General features: G+C 41.4%; 3 protein-coding genes across 5 annotated transcripts; 2 read left to right on the plus strand and 1 right to left on the minus strand.

Annotated features, from left to right (window-relative positions):
• Nucleotides 1-199: 199 nt before the first annotated feature.
• mrs2 (magnesium transporter MRS2) lies at nucleotides 200-8,283 on the minus strand. The gene is made up of 11 exons (XM_076281136.1): nucleotides 7,360-8,283; nucleotides 7,182-7,246; nucleotides 7,008-7,044; nucleotides 6,801-6,913; nucleotides 6,156-6,329; nucleotides 5,790-5,920; nucleotides 5,337-5,453; nucleotides 3,539-3,691; nucleotides 2,943-3,060; nucleotides 1,968-2,081; nucleotides 200-963 (listed from the first exon to the last, which is right to left on the minus strand). The coding sequence occupies exons 1-11, from the start codon at nucleotides 7,583-7,585 to the stop codon at nucleotides 892-894; spliced, it is 1,320 nt and encodes a 439-aa protein (XP_076137251.1). The 5' UTR covers nucleotides 7,586-8,283; the 3' UTR covers nucleotides 200-891.
• Nucleotides 7,248-13,906, plus strand: LOC143119554 (lipid scramblase CLPTM1L-like). Of its 3 annotated transcripts, XM_076281134.1 has the most exons (18): nucleotides 7,248-7,319; nucleotides 8,836-8,878; nucleotides 8,980-9,074; nucleotides 9,243-9,432; nucleotides 9,573-9,721; nucleotides 10,187-10,265; nucleotides 10,348-10,465; nucleotides 10,579-10,673; nucleotides 10,835-10,919; nucleotides 11,008-11,111; nucleotides 12,092-12,124; nucleotides 12,346-12,396; nucleotides 12,520-12,602; nucleotides 12,689-12,723; nucleotides 12,835-12,890; nucleotides 12,967-13,011; nucleotides 13,120-13,232; nucleotides 13,424-13,906. In XM_076281134.1, exons 1-18 carry the CDS (start codon nucleotides 7,309-7,311, stop codon nucleotides 13,506-13,508), a joined length of 1,470 nt encoding a protein of 489 aa, XP_076137249.1. In that variant the 5' UTR covers nucleotides 7,248-7,308; the 3' UTR covers nucleotides 13,509-13,906. The 3 variants fall into 3 exon arrangements, with proteins under 3 accessions (XP_076137249.1, XP_076137248.1, XP_076137250.1); XM_076281133.1 differs by lacking the exon at nucleotides 7,248-7,319 and having other exon boundaries at nucleotides 8,340-8,878; XM_076281135.1 differs by lacking the exons at nucleotides 7,248-7,319; nucleotides 12,346-12,396; nucleotides 12,520-12,602; nucleotides 13,424-13,906 and having other exon boundaries at nucleotides 8,340-8,878.
• A 541-nt stretch (nucleotides 13,907-14,447) lies between these two features.
• On the plus strand, nucleotides 14,448-15,686 carry LOC143119557 (prostate stem cell antigen-like). The gene is made up of 3 exons (XM_076281137.1): nucleotides 14,448-14,556; nucleotides 15,014-15,130; nucleotides 15,309-15,686. The coding sequence occupies exons 1-3, from the start codon at nucleotides 14,472-14,474 to the stop codon at nucleotides 15,524-15,526; spliced, it is 420 nt and encodes a 139-aa protein (XP_076137252.1). The 5' UTR covers nucleotides 14,448-14,471; the 3' UTR covers nucleotides 15,527-15,686.
• The last annotated feature ends 2,888 nt before the right edge of the window (nucleotides 15,687-18,574 follow it).

The following is an 18,574-nucleotide window of genomic DNA, read 5'->3' on the forward strand; positions in this document are numbered from 1 at the left end:
ACATTGTTATTTTATTTATCTTGTTCTGTAGATTTGTGATTTTGCCATCCAAAAACCCTGACATTTTATCTGGTCCCTTGGCTCCCCCTGGTGATCATTAGGCTACATTCAGTGCCTGAAATCCAACCCAATGAGCTGTGAACCACCATAACATGGGATTTATGCCCAACCAAATATTAGAACGTAGTCAAACACCATCTTTAGAATAGCTTCTTCTGTGACTTAAATTTTATTGTATAATACAACAGTCATAATATGATTAGAAGTATAATTTGATCAGTCTCATTTTATCAGTATCACCAAACTTTCAAACTGCTTGGTATACACTGTGGTGGTTATAAAACAACTAAAGCATGATTCAAACACCATCTTACACCCATGGTTACAAAAAATATCAAATGTGCAGGAACTGTGTGTCAGAATCAAGTATATAAGCGCAAAGGCAACATTAGGTCATCCTCTATTACGGTAATGTTTTAAAGAGGTATCTCCCAGATAGCAAAGGGGCGTTGAGGGGCGTTGAATCCACGTTTGTTTGAAGCGGCGGAGGTTGATTCAACATGGATTCAACGCCCCGGTGCTATCAGGGCTATCTTCAGCACTATATCAATATATCCAGTGTGCTGCACTGGGGACAGCTCTCAGCTCTACAGGATGGTGGCATGGCAAGAGAATGTTATGTGCTTGTATACTTACAGAAATAAATACAATTGAAACCACAAACCTACATTACCAAATGTACATTTCAAATGTAAGCACAAAAGCTGAACTTCAATGACATGAATGCAAAACACTGTCAACATGATTCACCTTTCCATGAGTATCTGATTTGTGTTTTCATCGCCAACATCATCAACATCACCATCGCCATTCTCGACATAATCATCATCATCATCTGACTCCTCCTTTCACGTCTGTCCCTCTCAGGGAGGTGATGTGGCCCTTCTTCCATACTGGGGAGATCTACAAAGGAGAAGGGTGTCAATAGGCACGTGTTCCACAGCAGTTGAGATCAGCATGCCATCCTCTGCTCCCCAGGGTCAGATGGCCCAGTGAGAGTGTTCTTAAGACAAGAGCTGAGGGACCAGGGTCAGATGGCCCAGTGAGAGTGTTCTTAAGACAAGAGCTGAGGGACAGGTAATGAGGGGGCAAGCGTTCGCTGTTGCTCTTGCTTTCTATTCTAAGAGCCTGGGGATAATTACCTCCACTCTAGAGAATAAGGAATGGTGAGCAACTATTTAACTTTGATAGCTTATTTCATTTATTTTCGTCAGAATAAGGGATTTTAACATGCATATGGTGTGCACTTTGTCCATGTCATTGTACCTGACAAAGACATGCATGACATCTTTGCATGACCACTTCTCCTGTAAGTGATATGTTACTTGTCAACTAGTGAAGCTGTTTGGCTTGCTAAATGTTGACTGTGTTAATAAATGACAGTGTTAATAAACGACTCAGCACAGTGAAGAAAACACATTCATGCAGATTTTCCAAATGTGTGTACAAACACCCCATGACTAACACTGCACACACAGAGTGACAAGTACTACTGATGGACCCACACAGAACTGCTAGCTTTGTGCACAACGGGTATCGGTCAGACTGTGCCAATGTTTGGGTATGCAGGCTGAGACTAATTGTGCTAATTGTGTGTGTGTGTGTGTGTGTGTGTGTGTGTGTGTGTGCGCATATTATTGGTTATCCTCAGTGTCTGTTTTGCTCCATCTCCAGCATCATAGGGAGAATGCAAATATGGAGACAAAGAGGTTGTGTTTGTCCTTAAGTGTTAAGTGTTATAAATGGAAGGACAGGTAAAAGTATGCAAGCCATGTAGACCTGTCTTCTTGTCAATGACTTTTCCCAAAGTATTTGGATCTTGTTTTCATTATCCATTGCTTGCCTTTTGGATTCAAATAAAATCATTTAAATATGTGTGTGTGTGTGCAAGAGTGTGTCTTACGCACAGGGGGTGGAGGGGATGGCTCCAGGTGTCGTCCCAGGAAGGAGAGCAGTCGTCTCCAAATCAGCCCGCTGCCCAAGAACATGATCCCTGTCACCATCCAGAAGACACGTGGGTCCTGTAGAGACACACACACACACACACACACACACACACACACACACACACACACACACACACACACACACACACACACACACACACACACACACACACACACACACACACACACACACACACCAATGGTCACCAGATGATGAGATACCATTGGAGACCTTTCATTCACAAACAGTTACATCATCTGGATAGCCTTTACAGCAACATCTATCACATATAATACAAATTCAAAGTAAATTGAATTGGTACTCCAGGATACATTCTGTAAACAATGACTGTTTGTCAGAGGTACATATTGTGCTAGTGGAGAGTACCACAGCTCTATTCAGTTCAGCTCTAAGCTCATATACACCCTCAGGAGGCGAGCAGGGCAAGTACAAATGAGTCATCATCAAATGAGAACAAGTGTTTCTGTAGGGGTGCAACAATTAATCAATACATCAATTAGTTGTCAACTATCCACCTTATTCATAAAAACCTACTCCTGTTCGGTTTTCATCATGTGTCAGTACTGTCCAACTGTACCATCATAGTAAAATCAATATACGTAGCTTCGGCCAAAAATAGATAACCGGATTTCTGAACACAGAAGTGTCATGGTGACGCCCACTGTTGGCTCACGAATATCGTGGATTAAATTAATAGTCAACTATTTTGGTAATTGATTAATTGTTCCCACACTGTCTGTATGGAACCCTTTTCAAACAATGAGAACAAAATATGAGCCCAAGACACTTAGGTCTTTCATTCGCACAACATTTCCACAGTTATGATGTCTAATCTGTAGTAGTAGAAAAAAAAGGAAAAAAATGCTTCGCTCTCTCCTACTGATGTTCTTTCATGCCGTGTATAGCCAACTGACCTCTTCTAAGTTGGACTGCAAGTTCATCCCAAAGGCCACACCAATGAGGCCAAACAAGGACAGGGAGAAGGTGCCCATCGTCAGCTGCAGGTTCAGCCGCATCATCACATTTCGGTGACTTGGACCATCAACAGAAAAATATTCATGAATCACACAAATCACATTTCATTTCAAGCATTTTATCACCACATACCATGTCTTGGTGTTGTGATAGTGGCTATTAGACTAGATTTTGAATAAATGAGATGCAAATAAGACACACATAGTGTATCTCAGCAGCTCATCACCAAAAGAAGGACGAAAACACATCACAACAGTTTTGCTGTAATAGCTAAGTTAACTCTCTAACGGTTAAAACTGTCTGAACAACTCAAATCTACCATTTCACCTTGACTTGAAACAGCAAAGGTGTCTCATGACCAGCACATAGCTAAACACGCAAATCATGTCACACTGCCACCATCTGGTGAAACAGCAACAAATTAATTTTAACAGCCACTGGTGCAAAAGCCCATGTCTGTCTATATTATGTCTGCTAATGCCAGGCTAGATTATATTGATTTAAAACTTTCTCTCTCATGTATGTCTACACTCACCTGTCGAGGTTGATGAAGATGACACTCTCAGAGTCATCAATCAGGCCTTTCAGCTCACGAGTCTTATTGCCCAGTTCCTCTGCCTGCATGTAGTAGTTCTCCAACAGCAGTTCCATCTCCTCTGCGTGGTCAATGCCCAGGCTGCTCTCCTCACTGCCAGCACACACAAACACACATCTATATACCTATTCACTAAATCCTGTTTGAGTGACCATATAAGATACAGCACCCTCCACATTAATTGGCACCCCTGGAAAAGCTGACTGAAAACGGGTATGGCTGGAGTTCTTGAATACTACTGGGAGTTTGTCTGGAATCATGTTCTATTGATTTCTATTGAGCTCTTTGGCAACACTCAATGTGGGTTTGGCGTACGTAGAAGATTGACTATACTGAAAAGTACCCCATGCCTAATGATAAATATATCATTCTAGGGTCTTTGATATCGTGGGACTGTTTTTATTCCAAAGGTAATTAGGGTGCATTGTATCATGAACTACAAGATAACAAGATAACCTGACAATTTCAATAAAAATCTCACTCAAAGTGGCTCATGATTTGATCATCCAGTAAGTCAATGAACCAAAATGTATGTCCAGATGCACACAAAAATAGCTTACGGAGCAGAAAATAAAGTGTCGTGCTATGACCATTTCAGTCCCCTGATCTGGACCCCATAGAAAAACAGGGATGAGCTTAAGAAGAGAATCCACAAATGAGGACCTAGAAATCTAGGAATTATGTAAAGAGAAATGGTCTTAAGTCCCTTGCTTTGTACAGTATTCTTCAACTTCATAGAAGAAGATTGTGAGTTTTATTGGCAAAGGGCCATAAGTGTTTTTGTTTAAAATATTAATTTCTTAAAGGAGAACTCCGGTCGATTTCAACACGTAGGTCTGTTGTTTGTGGTCACGGAGTGCTGTCAGTAGCGAGAAAAACAGAGAAAATCGATGTTGCCTATACCGAGTTATGCTCCTGCTAGAGTTCGCACCCAGGCGGCTGAAACGGGGCAGGCTTTAAACATGCTTTTAGCATTTTAACACGTTCGAGATGTCATTACAAGTGCCTAGCCAAGTGAACTGATTCCTTCCGAGTGAACACAGTGAATATGACTGCTGATGTGAAAGAAATGCATAAAAGTTGTGCTAATTCTGCCAATTTAAAGCATAAAAGTTGTGCTAATTCAGCCAACTTAAAGCCTGCACCATTTCAGCCGCCTAGGTGCGAACTCTATCAGGAACATAACTCAGTGTAGGTAACTATTTTTTTCTCAGTTTTTCTCGCTGTTCTCCTTTAACTCATTTACTCCTAATTTTTTAAACTCCTAAACTTTTTTTTTAAAAATACAAAAAATTGTCAACGTCTACCAAAATGTAATATCTAAGCCTCTGTAGCACCTAGAAACATGAAATAAAAAGCATGCTGCGCTACGCAGCAACCAGCGGAAGATTCAATGTTGCGCTATGCAGCAACCGGCGGGAGATAGAATGTTGCGTCGTGCAGCATCCGGCGGGAGATAGAATGTTGCGTCGTGCAGCAACCGGCGGGAGATAGAATGTTGCGTCGTGCAGCATCCGGCGGGAGATAGAATGTTGCGTCGTGCAGCATCCGGCGCGAATGGGTTAAGGAGGCATTTTTGTTTCTCTGCATAAATTTGCCCCCTTCAACGTTACATTGTTTTCACTGTGCAACCCGGATAAATGGCCAAACGATGAATTTTATACCCCTTTTTACTCGATTTTTTATCAGGGGTGCCAATAAATGCGAAGGGCGCTGTACATGGAGGTACTTCACTTACAACACACGGGGGTCTGTCCATTTGGTCAGGCACATCTCTTCGATGAGTTCATCTTCATCCAGGATTTTAAGCAGACTGTCCTTGAATACTTTGATGTCTGTCTCCAATTCTGAAAGACTGAACATGTTAAAAAGCAGGAGTTTGCTGTTGACACTTCCTAGTGCATCCGCTGGAAATTCGCTGCTCATGTAATTAGGGCCTGAGCACCGGATGTGCAGGCTGTATAAGCCATATTGTTTTTCTTTTAGTCTATTATAGTCTTATTTAGTTGTTTATTGTATTCTAGTCTTAATGAAGTCTTACTTTAGTCATATTTAATCTATTTTAGAGCCATAACAGATTTGACATCATTAAAACTCAGCTTCATTAATCTGAGACGTTGTGTCAATACCATGCACATATAAACACATGTAAATCTGGAAGTCTTAATGAAGTATGAGTTTACATACTTACCCTTTGCTATTGAGCAGAAGCATGTGTAGCTTACTGCGGTCTGCAGACAAGATTTTTGGATCCATCAGAGACTCAAGAGAGTCTATAATCTGAGGCTGCATCTCATTCAGTCTGGCCTGCAAAGTGTTCACCTATAGACCAGCCATCACAAATAAATGCCATGCCATAGTGCTTCAGACTCAGCACACATACTGTAGATAATTATTACAAATAGGCCTAATACATATACATACAAAATACTGTGCTATTATACACCTAGAATGACAGCATGATGCAGAATGATAAAGCACAGAAAGATGTGTGTGAACTCAACTCCACAAGCCCATTCTTTACTGATACTGATGCCGATCTCTTAACTGGTCTTACCCTGTGCTGCAGGATGGCCTCCAGAGCTCGGAACTCAAAGGGTAAGGAGTAGGTGACCAGCGTGCCGTCTCCAGCCAGCTGTGGGCCCAGCTCCAGCACCAGCCACTTCTCCAGCCCCGTGCCTCGGAAGTCCAGCACCAGCAGCCAATCCAGCGTCACTATGGCCTTCAGAGACTGGGGACACCACTCATTATGAGACATCAGGTAAGAGACAGAGGATCATAAGCCACATTCAGACTCAACAGTTCTAAGTTCTAACACAATTCTACTAGCTACTAAATGGAGAGGATAGAACTACACACTAGATTTTTTTTCTGTTTGCATATCACGTTAAATTTATATAGTGCTTTTCTAGACACTCAAAGCGCTTCACATTCACACACAGTAGGGACTCTGAGATGACATAACGAGATGACTGAAATGACACTTACATGAACATAAAGTAATGAAACGAACAGCATTGCTATTTACCTGCTAGCTACTGAAGTGTATTAACAAACTACAAGCTCATTGTATTAGGAAGCATTTGCTTTCATTCTCTTTCTTCTCATCTGTCCAGAAAGCATTTGTTGTGTCAGTCTCTGCAGACTTCTCATGCAGTTACACACACACACACACACACACACACACACACACAGGGGTTACCTCCATCTGTAGGATGATACTATTGTTGCGTGTGTTGATGCTTGTCTGGTGCTGGAACCTCAGGTCTCTGGCCGGTAAACCCAGTTCCTGATACAGCTCTGTTTTCTTCTTCTCTGGAGAAAGATGACAAGAGTTGACAGATGAAAAAACAGGTTTATAGACACAGTGTGTTATTTTTTAAGGGCAAAATACAGTACTTTTTTTTACCAGATGTGGTGACATTCCCATTTTTGTCGAATTTCATCTACAAATTCAAAAGATCAAAAGTCAAATACATCTTATCAGTGCACTGTAACTTTGGTTAATAATGCTGCATAGTTCATTCATCTTGTAATTCTGTCTGCCTTAGCATTCAGATTGGACTTAGACTACTGCACATACCACAACAAAAACTGGAGCAACACTTGACAGGGAAGCCTCTGACACTTTGAAGCGACATGACACAGCTGCAAGACAAATCACTGTCAGGCCTACTACATCACAGCATTCTAACACTGGGTTTATTCAGATGAGATCCAGGTAAACAAGCTATAATAAGATGAGCAAACACTACACTTACTGTTAAAATGTAATTTCTGTAATAATGTTGACTGTTGACTAAGTATATGACCCCCTTGACATCTCGTTGTTGCTGACGTGCAGTGATGAGCATTAGGACAACTGAAAGGTGATCTTGAACCTCTTACAATTCGGAGAGGCAAACAACTTGAACAAGCTAAAACGTTCAACTCATGATGTGCTCCTCGCAGTCCTTCTCGGCAAAGAAACCTCATGAATGCTTCCATTTTGCCGATGTTATATGGACTTATCTAACTTTTGTTGGTACACGTCCATGGTGTTTACATAGACAGTATGTGTAACTAGTTAGCAAGCATGACCAGTTGATTCCAGCTGTAGCCGGACGCAGCCCTAATTTTAATAGATTTGCCAAAAAGTTTTAACGTTAGCCTACTGGTGAAACATTGTTTACGCGCCTTATTGATATGCTACCAAGGTATTTAACTGTTAAAGCAATTTCACATTGCTAGCCTACAAACCAGCCTGCTGCAGAAAAGAACATAAATTAGCCACTTAGCCTGCCACTACTCCGAGCTAGCTCAAATGCTAACGATGAAAGAAACTTCATGCATGATGCTATATAAGTTCAGTGTGGCAGTGTCCGTGGAGTCAACATTTCAGATTCGTTGTTGGGATTTCCGTAAAGTCCTTTTAGATGCAAGCATATTCAATGCTTGTGAGAAAAGGTTACTACGTCAAAGCTGAACTGGACATAATGTCACCAGCTAACGTTACAGTGTTACATCTGAGGCAGGCAGGCATGCACTGGTCCAGACCACAATGCAATGGGGTGTATGTTGATTTGCTGCTGTCGGCACATGTAGGCTATCTGCTAAATTGAAGAGGAAAAACTTAAGAGGGATAACAAGATAGAATAAAAACATAACAGCTTCCTCAATCAGTGTTTCACGATGTTCTTCTATTAGCCATTATTTGTTTCATATGAGTAGGCTATAGCCTACACAATTGTAGGCTAAATAGGCCATTCATCATAATCAAAAAACATGTTCTATCCTTCTGCTCGATGAAATGTAAAGGATTTATTTTGAAATGCAGTAAGAGCAGCGTTGATAAAATCTGTTCACGTTATTGGACGATACTGAGGCACTCATGATCATGTCTGTGCTGCATTGGTCTAGCGTGCTGCGACCTGGTGTGATAGGCTGTAGCCTACTGTAGCCTTTGATACAATGTAGCATCCCCTGCACTGGGTATGCAAAATGAAATTTTCTTTAGGTCTGCATCAGGCTGAGATTTTGTAGGATATAGGCCTATGCCGTATCGTATTTTTCATGGTTTGAGGACGATTACTTTGCGCCTACAATATGTTTCCATCTTGTTATTCTAAGACCACGAAAGGAGCCAATGCAAACACGTCTGTCACTAAGGTGGTCGTGGGAGTGTTCGTCGTGTATGTACTGCATACCTGCTGGGTTCTTTATGGATTTGTTTATACAAAACCTTGTGACACCAACAGAGGTGACAGCTGCATTTCCCCATATGTTGCTGAAAACTCTCAGGTGAGTCACGACAACAGCATCTCCTGCATGCGTGTTATAATAAAAAATAGATTATTGCAGACTAGTTCTTCACGAGTTTGACTTAATGTTTCCTCCCAAAGCTCAGCATTTTCTCAACATTAGATCCCAGCGATGTAAAAGGACACAGACTGCTCCATCAGGAAAACGAGTTTAATATCTTCACTAAATTTGAGAGGTAATGGTCAGTTATCTCCCATTTGGCCCTGCAGGTCTTGCTTCATTTGCAAATAACAGACATATGATGTGAATACCTAGGCTAATGAACAACCTGGTGTGAAACCAGGAGACAGTAGTGTTAAAACTGCCACAAAACATGTTAACATTCTGTGCTTTTCTGTTAAAGAAAATTGAATGTGTCACTCCCAGAGGCAGCCCGAAGCAATGGACCTCTATTTGCAGTAATATATGTGCACAGTGGCAGAGGGCCCCCCTGGGAGGATAGCCAGCACGTGAGCTATGTCACCAGACTCACCTCTCATACAACACAGCATCCACCTGAGATGACCACTAGCCTGAATGGCCATGCTGCACAGGTGAAGTTCGGCTTCTAAATTATTTGGAAACTGTCTGGTGTTTCCAGTAGCCTTTCATGAGCTATGTATTCCATTGGCTGAGTGGATATGTGCCCTCTGGGGTTCATAGTTGGCTACAGCTGTATGCATGTTGTCTGCAGGACACGGACGAGCTGCCGCAGCCAGCTCCTGGCTCTGTGCCAACTGCACCTGTCTCCCACTGGCACTCGCGTCTCTGCCTCAGCATCATGGCGGCGTTCAGTTTCAGCAAAGGGGCTGTGCCAAGTGATGTGCGTCGCTATTTGAAAGTGTGAGTACCAGGGTAGACATCACCCTACCAGAGTGAAGGAAGCTCACTGGTCAAGACAAGAGTGGACCTTCAAACAGAGTCTAATAGTTGTAATAGTATAAACAATAAAGCAAATATTCTGAGCTAATTGATAATGAAAATATGCTGTGCTAATCTGCTAACATTGCCACTAAATGACTCCAATGTACCTTTTCCCTGGTGGTCCTCTCTCATTTGGAAGATTGTTGCAGACTTCATTTATATGTGTGCCCTTGTCTAAATTAGAACAGACCCAGAGCCTACCAATCAGAGAGCAGCTGTCAGTTACAGTGTTGTGGCCCTGTCCCATCTGTTCTCATTCAGATGCTTCAGTCAGATATGAATATTATCCTTCTTTGGGGTGTGTTTACAGAACTACTGACCTCAGGGAATCTGTCTTACACCCATTTGATGCCTGGTCCATTTCTTGTTCTTGGTTCTTGCCAGGGTGGAAGAAGGGAAAAATAAGATGTATCTGCCCCTCATGGTTGTTGATGAGTTACAGATCAGAAGGAGGGACGTCATTGTATGTAACCTCACATTTCACATTTTACATAAGCTCATTATTTTATATACAAATGGCTTATGTTTCATTTCCCTTGTTACAGGAGATAAATGAGTCTACAGCTGAGGTCCCTTTGATGTTGACCTACGAAAATATCTCTCTGAGGAAATTCAGATTGCGGAGCCATTTGAGAGATGTCATGTATTCCCTAAAACAATTTGGTAAGTGATTTAATATATACATGCATAATATGTTATAAAGATGCATGTAATGAAATATTGTGTGAGAAATTATTTTGTTATCTGATTTGACTTCTAACTAATTTGTGTTGCAGGATTTACAGAGCACCAGGTTGATGAAATCAAAGGTGTGATTACGGACACTAACGGATACATATTGTCTCTCACCATTTTTGCAGCTATTCTTAATGTAAGCTTTTTTCAGCTATTCTTAATGTAAGCTCTTTTCAGCTATACTTCATGTACTGTAAGCTCTTTTCAGAATTCAGGATGCTTAACTAAAACCAAAAGTTAAAATAAATCTACTTTTATTTTTACATGCTTTATCTAACAAAATATGGTATTTTCCAGCTTCTGTTTGAGTTCCTCGCTATTAAAAATGACTTCAACTTCTGGAGGAAGAAGACGACCATGGCCGGCATGTCTAAAAGATCAGGTGCGTTTCCTTGTGGTGGGAGCCATTGTGGTGGTGGTGATGGTGCTGATCCTGGTATAGTGACCGGTGGTGTTTTGTGCGTCTGTAGTGCTGTGGCGCTGTTTCAGCACAGTGGTCATTTTCCTCCACCTGCTGGGGGACCAGACAAGCTGGCTGCTGCTGATACCCACTGGAGTGGGGGTGGTGCTGGAGGTACAGTATGCAAAAACCTAAACAGCGAGATTGTGTATTGCTTTACTAAAACCTGTGTGTGACTAGCAGAGTATAGCCTACATGCATCTGCACTTGCCTATTATTTGAACTCATAGGAAAAGTGAAACTTATTTCACCATGCTAGGCAACGACAAACCATACACAGTTGACTGACAAGGGGTTACAATCGAAAACCATCTGAAAAAAGCAACACTTACCCCAATAATGTTAGAATGACTGAATACGAATAAGGATTATCCTGCAGATGAGTCGTTGCCTGGGACTCGTTGCTAAGGGCTGCTTACATCTTGTGACAGTGCGTCTTTAAAATAGCTGTGCTTTATATGCGCCTTTCGCTTTAGACCAGTTTTTTCTTGGTCAGTTAGCGTAAGGATTTTTAGGGTGTAAGATAGCGATTTTGGATCATGTCTCTGACCTCACCTATTTTTTTTAATTGACATACCCCTGGGCGCAATGTTCAATTGAACTGGAGTGCATGGTGAAAAATCTATCACTGCCTTGGGTGTAAGATAGGAACAAGACTTGCATCGCGCTTGGCGCCACGTTGTGCCGGGTGTAAGATAGAGCCCAAAGACTGAAACACATAGCAGTCATGGTTTTAGTCAACGTGTGTTTCTGGGTGTTGCAGTGCTATTCAGGAAGGTTTACTAGTTTCAGCCATCAGAATGCTTGATTTAGAGCATGATAATAAGCATGTTTGGCTCGGTAGAGTTTGCGTGTGATCAATCCACTCTCAGCCCCTATGCATAAAGGTAATGTGAGCTAGTACCAGAGAATGGGGAGAACGTGGGACACTTTGTGCATTGCCAATAATCCTTATGTGCTCCTCCTGCCTTTTGTTTAGGAAACATCATTTAATTTGCTGTAAAATGTTAACAGTCATTGCTTGTCCATGTCAGTGCTTTTCACAGCTATAACCCCTTTACAGAACCATTGTGCTGATTCTGTCTTTCCCACAGCTCTGGAAACTTAAGAGGGCCTTCAGCATTCAGGTACAGTGTTGCAGAATATTATCAGAGTCAACATATCTGCCAGATTCACATTTAAATATCCATCTGAACTCAACAGGCTTGTTACGTCATAGACATTCACCATGGAATGCAAAGCATGCAAAAGCGTGCATGAAATCTCTTGTAGTTTCAGCATCCATCAGAGTAGAACACAGAATTTCTGCTGTAATTTCTACAGTAGTAATTTCTGCTGTCTCCCTCAGGATGACAAATTTGAAGAACTAGAGAGAGTAACCTCAGGCTATGATTCACAGGTAAAATGAAAGTAAATATAATCAGTCTACAAACTTTATAAATGCAGTCTACTAAAGCTCATGAGTTCAGTATCTCTTGGGTATTGTTTGAGTATCTAAACTGAACTATTCTGCTGGCCGTAGGGAATGCGATTTCTTTCATATCTGCTGTGTCCACTTTGTGTCAGTGGAGTCACCTATTCATTCTTATACGTGAAGAACAAAAGGTATAAGACCTACAAAAGACGACCTTTGTATCTCATGATTATAATATATGAAACTCAGCATAATCAAAGTCTTTTGTGCCTTTCAGTTGGTATTCTTGGTTTATCAGCAGCCTTGTTACAGGTATGTACATTTTTGGAACATCTGAGTTTTGAAATTGAAACATTGTTTAGCAGAACTACTCATGTGTTACGTATAGGCCTAATGCCTAGTGTGTGTTCTGCCCTGGGTCAGGAGTATACGCCTTTGGCTTTCTCTCTGGATTTCCTCAGCTCTACGTGAACTACAAGGTTAGTGGGTTATGCCAAATACCAAACATAATTTAGTTCAGTTGAAGTACAATATTTTGTTTTCTTCTGTTCTCAGCTGAAATCAGTTGAACATTTGCAGTCTTCAATCTACATGTACAAGGTAAGTGCTGTTATTTTCAGCTATAACTCTTCAGTTAACATGCCCTCTGCTCAGTGTACTAAACATATTGAGGGTATTGAGGGTGATGTTTGTGTGTTGTTCTCCCAGGGGATGAGTACCTTTCTCAATGACATCCTCAGCACCATCCTCACGGTGCCATCACACCCTCTGGCCTGCTTCAGGGACGATGTCATCTTCCTCCTTCACCTCTACCAGAGGAGGTGGGCTCTAGTTCTAAAACCAATAGTTGATAAAGATCAAACTAACTACTGTAGGATTGAACCACATGTTCAATTCCTATTCAGATTTGACTGTGGTTGCAGTAATGATGACTGCATGACTTCAGATGCTGTTGATGTAACTATGTGACCTTTGAGAGAATCTATACGTTTGTCCTTCCCCCTTTGGCCAGACTGTACCCTGTCAGAAAAACACGTGGTCGAGAATATGGAGCGAGCTGCAGGCAGAGGCTGAAAGGGAAGCCTCATGAGGACTGAGAGTCCCCTGAGAAGCAGAAGGAGGCCACGCTGTAGCCTGACTGTTCAGGATCTTTGAAGAAGCACGACTGGAGTAGGGAGCCCGAGCAAGTTGCTTGTATTTATATTCCAGAAACGTCTTGCCCTAGCATGCTGTTCTGGAATCTTTTTTTTTGTCTTGTTAGCTCAGGTTTCAGGTATCATTTATATTTAAAATAATATTTTAAATTAGTAAACATGACAGAGCTTCTTCAACACGCTTTCTGTAAGTTGATGACTGTCCTGGCCATCTGACACAACTGCACTGCAAATGCAAGTTTATCTTTTCATTTTCATTTATTTCAAATGAAAATATTCTCTCTAAATCCATTTAACACTGTTATTTGGCACATTCCTGTTCTTGCATAATGTTCTTCTCATCTGAATAAAGGAGTTTTCCTCATGAGATATGCTTTTAATGGAGTTCTGGATATCAAATATGTGGTTGTCAGGAGAGCACTCAAACAAACAAAAGCCTGATTATATCTGCCTGAACAGTATCACACTAGCAGTTTCACTCCTGTTGAAGAGGACAGTCCTGTTTTTTCACTGCGCTTAGCGTGCTTCTGTCTCTTGTGGCTTGGGTGAAGTAGCCTGGAAGCCAGTTTGAATTTAACCCTGCCCACAAAATTGGGACTATTGGTGAAGGGCAATAGGCTTATTTATGCTCATCACCTATTTCATATTTCTACTTGTTTATATTTATGCCATCACCTACTTCATATAAAACTTCATATATATATATATATATATGTAACTAAACAGAAAAGCATTAATTATAATATGAAAAGGAGTGGTGTTCTCTAGAATTTTCTAAAGAAAATTTGACAAGATGACATCAGTCATGTTTTTACATCTTGACAGACAGGAAGAATGTGAGTGAAAGAATGCCTTCTGGGTGGTTCCTCTAAGAGGGTGTTTACCTGAAACCTATAAAACACACACATGCACACACACACTTACCTGTACAGCTCTGCAAATATGAAGAATCTACCTGGACTACTGGTTCTCTTTTTGTGTGTACATTCAGGTAAGGAGTGGACAAATGCTGACTGTAAAAAAAAAAGCATAAACTGTAGCATTCTTATTAACGACAACATAAGACAAGTGAAATTACAGACTGATCAATGCTGAATTTCAACGAATTATTCATACTGATAATCAATTCAGTTGATTAAAACAATGAAATGTTTCCTCATGCTGTGTTTCATCACCGCAAGATCTAAAGTATTTTCATAATACTTTCCCATTTCCAGCAAACTCAGCAAAGGTGTCAAGTTTGCTGCTCTTGCTTGCTCTTGAGTGTACTGAGATATAGCGATTCAATGTCGTAGCATTTAGTTGAATTGTTGAGTGTTCTTTTGTTCATTGATCCACTGCATGAGGGGGGCTGTTTATTTTCATTGTTATCAAATAAAGACTTGTGGAATATATGATCTAAAACAGCACAGATTCATAACAATGCTGTGTAATGTTTTTGTGTTCAGTGGACACACTGAAATGCTATGTGTGCAGTGCCACCAATAGCAATGAACAGTGTAACCAGAACAGCCAAGACTGCAACCCTCCCTTGGATACCTGCATGTCCACCATTGACACTATGAGTAAGTGCAAGGGTGGCATCCTCTAGCCCTGGGTGTCATATAGCAACATTTAAGATAAAATAAAATCGCAGTGGGCTGGATAAATCAAGTCACATACTAAAGGAATAGGATTACGAGTATAGTTTATTGCTACTGGTGTGCAGGACTTATTCTCCTCTCATCTCCTGTGTGTCCACAGATGGAGTGAAAGCCATTGTGAAACAGTGTGCCAGCAGGGCCACTTGCTCAGGGGCGGCAGCCAGCGCATCAGTGGACAACGCTGGGAATGGCAACAAGGTTAACTGCTGCTCTTCACGGCTCTGCAACTACAGCGGAGCGGCCAACATCAGACCCCACACATGGCTGCTGGCGCTGCCTCTCTCTCTCCTCACTTTCACACTATTAGGCCTACAGTAAGCAGATGTGTTCTGTTAAGGTGTTTGAAGCTGTTACAGTCAACAATGTCTCGTATGTAAATGCATTTTGTTATTACTTTCTGTTACTTTTTCCAAATATTTATGCTTGTATTATATTGAAAAATTTGACAGAAGATTCTAGTAAATCTTTCCAAAACATCCCTTTGGATTTCTTTCCTTGAATAACTACATGAAGCTTACAAAGCTAGACTTTCAGATTAGAAAACTAATAAATAAAGGAATGTTAGCGCTCAGTAAAACATTCAAGGCAAACATACATAGGCTACATTTTGAACTGCATGTATAAGAACAGGCCCAGGGCTTACTGATGTTCATATCACAATTCCATTTTAGCCATAGCCATATCATTGAACAGTATCAGCATTCAGCATCAGCATTTGACATATGGGAGGACTAAATTCTGGAAAGGTGCAACTCCAGATCTCCATGATGTCCTCCTGTAATCTGTCACATATCAGATTGTGCATGAAACAATGATCAACATGCTTGTTAACCCCTACTAGATCGGCAGGTAACTTGGGCGTCATAATTGATATCCGACTTTTCTGAGCATGTAGCCTCAATTGCAAAATCATGTCGGTTTGTACTTGTACCAGGCCATGGTTATCTCCAAACTAGACTATTGTAATTCACTGTTAGCTGGCCTGCCTGCTTGTGTAGTAAGATCATTACAACTGATTCAGAATTCTGCAGCACGCCTGGTCTTCAATCAGCCAAAGAGGACACATGTAACTCCTCTCCTAGTTACTCTCCATTGGTTCCCTATAGCCAGAATTAAATTGAAATCGCTCACCTTGGCCTATAGGACACTGACTGGATCTGCTCCCTGCTATCTCAATTCTATGATGAGGCTGTACATCCCCAACTGCCCACTATGGTCTTCTGATGAGTGTCTGTTGTGTTCCAGACTAGATCTCCCTGAAAGAAGCTCTAGGTGGGCGGGGCCAGGCTACTGGAACACCATAGTTTATCATAACCGTTTCTCTCAGACAAGAAAAATGTCTCAAAACACCTCAAAACACTTTGGTTTTTCCTCACACAAATTCTGTTCGAATGTTTCAGCTGCTGCAGAGGAGAGGAGTTGTCTGAGGACTCTGACTTTTACTGTTGCCACTTTGATTAAGCAACATTTTTACACCAAAATAAATATAAACAGCACTGGATTGTGTGACTTTTTTTGACTAAATGCGGATTAGATGCAAATTTGGAAACCCAAAATAGAATTTCCACCCATTATGAGAGTTGTAGTGTAAATAGCGTTGCAATGGTATGGCATTTTTGCAGTATGATCAATCAGAAAATGTCACTACAGGGATGTAGTGGTAAAATAAGAGGTGAGTGAACTATTAATTTTGTGATTTCGGTGAGGTGGACTGCGCCAAGCAGTATCGGATTTTTTAAAAAGGCACTCAGAACATGTTTGATGATGGTGGAGGTGGTAGAGTGTTGATGGTAGAGTGTTGATGAGTGTACATATTGTGAATGTGGATAATAGCCTACAGTGTGATTTTTTTAATGTTAAAAGTTGCAATTGGTGAATAAACTCTTTTGAGAGGTGGATAAACTCTAATAAGAGGTAAATAAACTCTTTTCAGAGGTGGAAAAACTGCATTTACTTGTGTTTACAACGCTTTTTCAATCTGCTATCGTTTATGTTCCAAAAAGCAGTCGGAAGCATGTTTTTGTGATATGCAAAGCATCTTTTTTGTGGTCAGCTGTCAAAAACAGTGTGACGTAAGGCACTTTTCCACTAGAAGTTGAATATTACTCAACTTAAAAAAACAGCTCTGAGCTGCAGAAAAACATGCCCGCGACAGCATTTTAAAAGAAGCCGAGGACTTTTTTGAAAACACAGTCTACTCTAGGATTATCATTGAAAATGGACCAGGCAGCTGTGACAAATGTGTTTGCTAGCGCCACCATGATTGGGCATTGTGATGTAAGGGGTGGGGAGAGAATCTAATAAGATACCTTCATATAGCAAGAAACTGTCCAAATGCATGCATTTCTACGTTAAAAAAATCAGTACATCCTTTATTACTTTGTGATGGATTTATTTACTCGGTTGTTTTAGTAGGTTTGGAGATGGCCAGGGCTGTCTGGCTTTGAGCTGAAATGAACACACACTGACAGGTGACCGATACTGAGAGCGTGAGTGGAAGTCTCAGAGTTTCACCAGGTGATCAGTGCAAACATTCCAGTTAATCCATCCAGGCTCCTTCACCCTGATCCAGGTGATCAAACATGTTAACTCCAGAATGCCACTTGGCCTTTGAGCAACACAACCAAAGTACACACACACACACACACACATACACACATACATTCATACATACATACATACATACATACACACACGCACAATAGATTACAGCAGCCTTGCCATCAGCCAGAAGTCTGTTCATCTGGTGTGGCAGAGGAGTCAGTCAGTAGTTAGTTTCTTGGAAGTGGCGTCTCCTCGTTCCCTCTTTCTCAAGAGTCCAATGTGGAGTCCTACATGCTGGTGTGAGGCAGTCTGGGGGAGGAGGGCCACTTGCCCGCTTCGGTGCCAGGCTCCGTCCACCAAGAACAGGCAGCCCGTCCCCCCTGTGGGCCTGCGACCCTTCAGCCAACGGGTCAGTTTCTAGTGGGGCCGTGGCTGGCCCATCATCTTGAGGCGTGCCTGGTCGATGACGTCCAGGAGGTTCTTGGCGTCCACGGCCAGGGCGTGTGCGGCCGTCAGCATCTGCTTCTTGTAGTCCTGCTGCAGGCTTGGCAGTCATTCCTGTTCTTGCATAATGTTCTTCTCATCTGAATAAAGGAGTTTTCCTCATGAGATATGCTTTTAATGGAGTTCATGGATATCAAATATGTGGTTGTCAGGATAGCACTCAAACAAACAAAAGCCTGATTATATCTGCCTGAACAGTATCACACTGGCAGTTTCACACCTGTTGAAGAGGACAGTCCTGATTTCTGACTATTGGTGAAGGGCAATAGGCTTATTTATGCTCATCACCTACTTCATATTTCTACTTGTTTATATTTA

The sequence above is a fragment of the Alosa pseudoharengus genome, unplaced genomic scaffold (assembly GCF_046254945.1).
Source record: "Alosa pseudoharengus isolate Yale_2024_CS ecotype anadromous, Long Island Sound unplaced genomic scaffold, YU_APseudo_1.1 YU_APseudo_1.1_scf_12, whole genome shotgun sequence".
Lineage (NCBI taxonomy): Eukaryota > Metazoa > Chordata > Actinopteri > Clupeiformes > Clupeidae > Alosa > Alosa pseudoharengus.

Excerpts from the sequence above, each read along its gene's own strand:
- LOC143119557 (XM_076281137.1), top strand. The coding sequence starts at position 14,472 with ATGCACACACACACTTACCTGTACAGCTCTGCAAATATGAAGAATCTA. Across the intron at positions 14,557-15,013 it reads CTTTTTGTGTGTACATTCAG|TGGACACACTGAAATGCTAT; the intron begins GTAAGGAGTGGA and ends TTTTGTGTTCAG. Across the intron at positions 15,131-15,308 it reads GTCCACCATTGACACTATGA|ATGGAGTGAAAGCCATTGTG; the intron begins GTAAGTGCAAGG and ends GTGTGTCCACAG.
- LOC143119554 (XM_076281133.1), top strand. The coding sequence starts at position 8,684 with ATGTTTCCATCTTGTTATTCTAAGACCACGAAAGGAGCCAATGCAAAC. Across the intron at positions 10,920-11,007 it reads CGGCATGTCTAAAAGATCAG|TGCTGTGGCGCTGTTTCAGC; the intron begins GTGCGTTTCCTT and ends GTGCGTCTGTAG. Across the intron at positions 13,012-13,119 it reads CTTCAATCTACATGTACAAG|GGGATGAGTACCTTTCTCAA; the intron begins GTAAGTGCTGTT and ends TTGTTCTCCCAG.
- mrs2 (XM_076281136.1), bottom strand. The coding sequence starts at position 7,585 with ATGGAAGCATTCATGAGGTTTCTTTGCCGAGAAGGACTGCGAGGAGCA. Across the intron at positions 5,921-6,155 it reads AGGCCATCCTGCAGCACAGG|GTGAACACTTTGCAGGCCAG; the intron begins GTAAGACCAGTT and ends GCTGGTCTATAG. Across the intron at positions 3,692-5,336 it reads TGGACAGACCCCCGTGTGTT|TGAGGAGAGCAGCCTGGGCA; the intron begins GTAAGTGAAGTA and ends GTGTGCTGGCAG.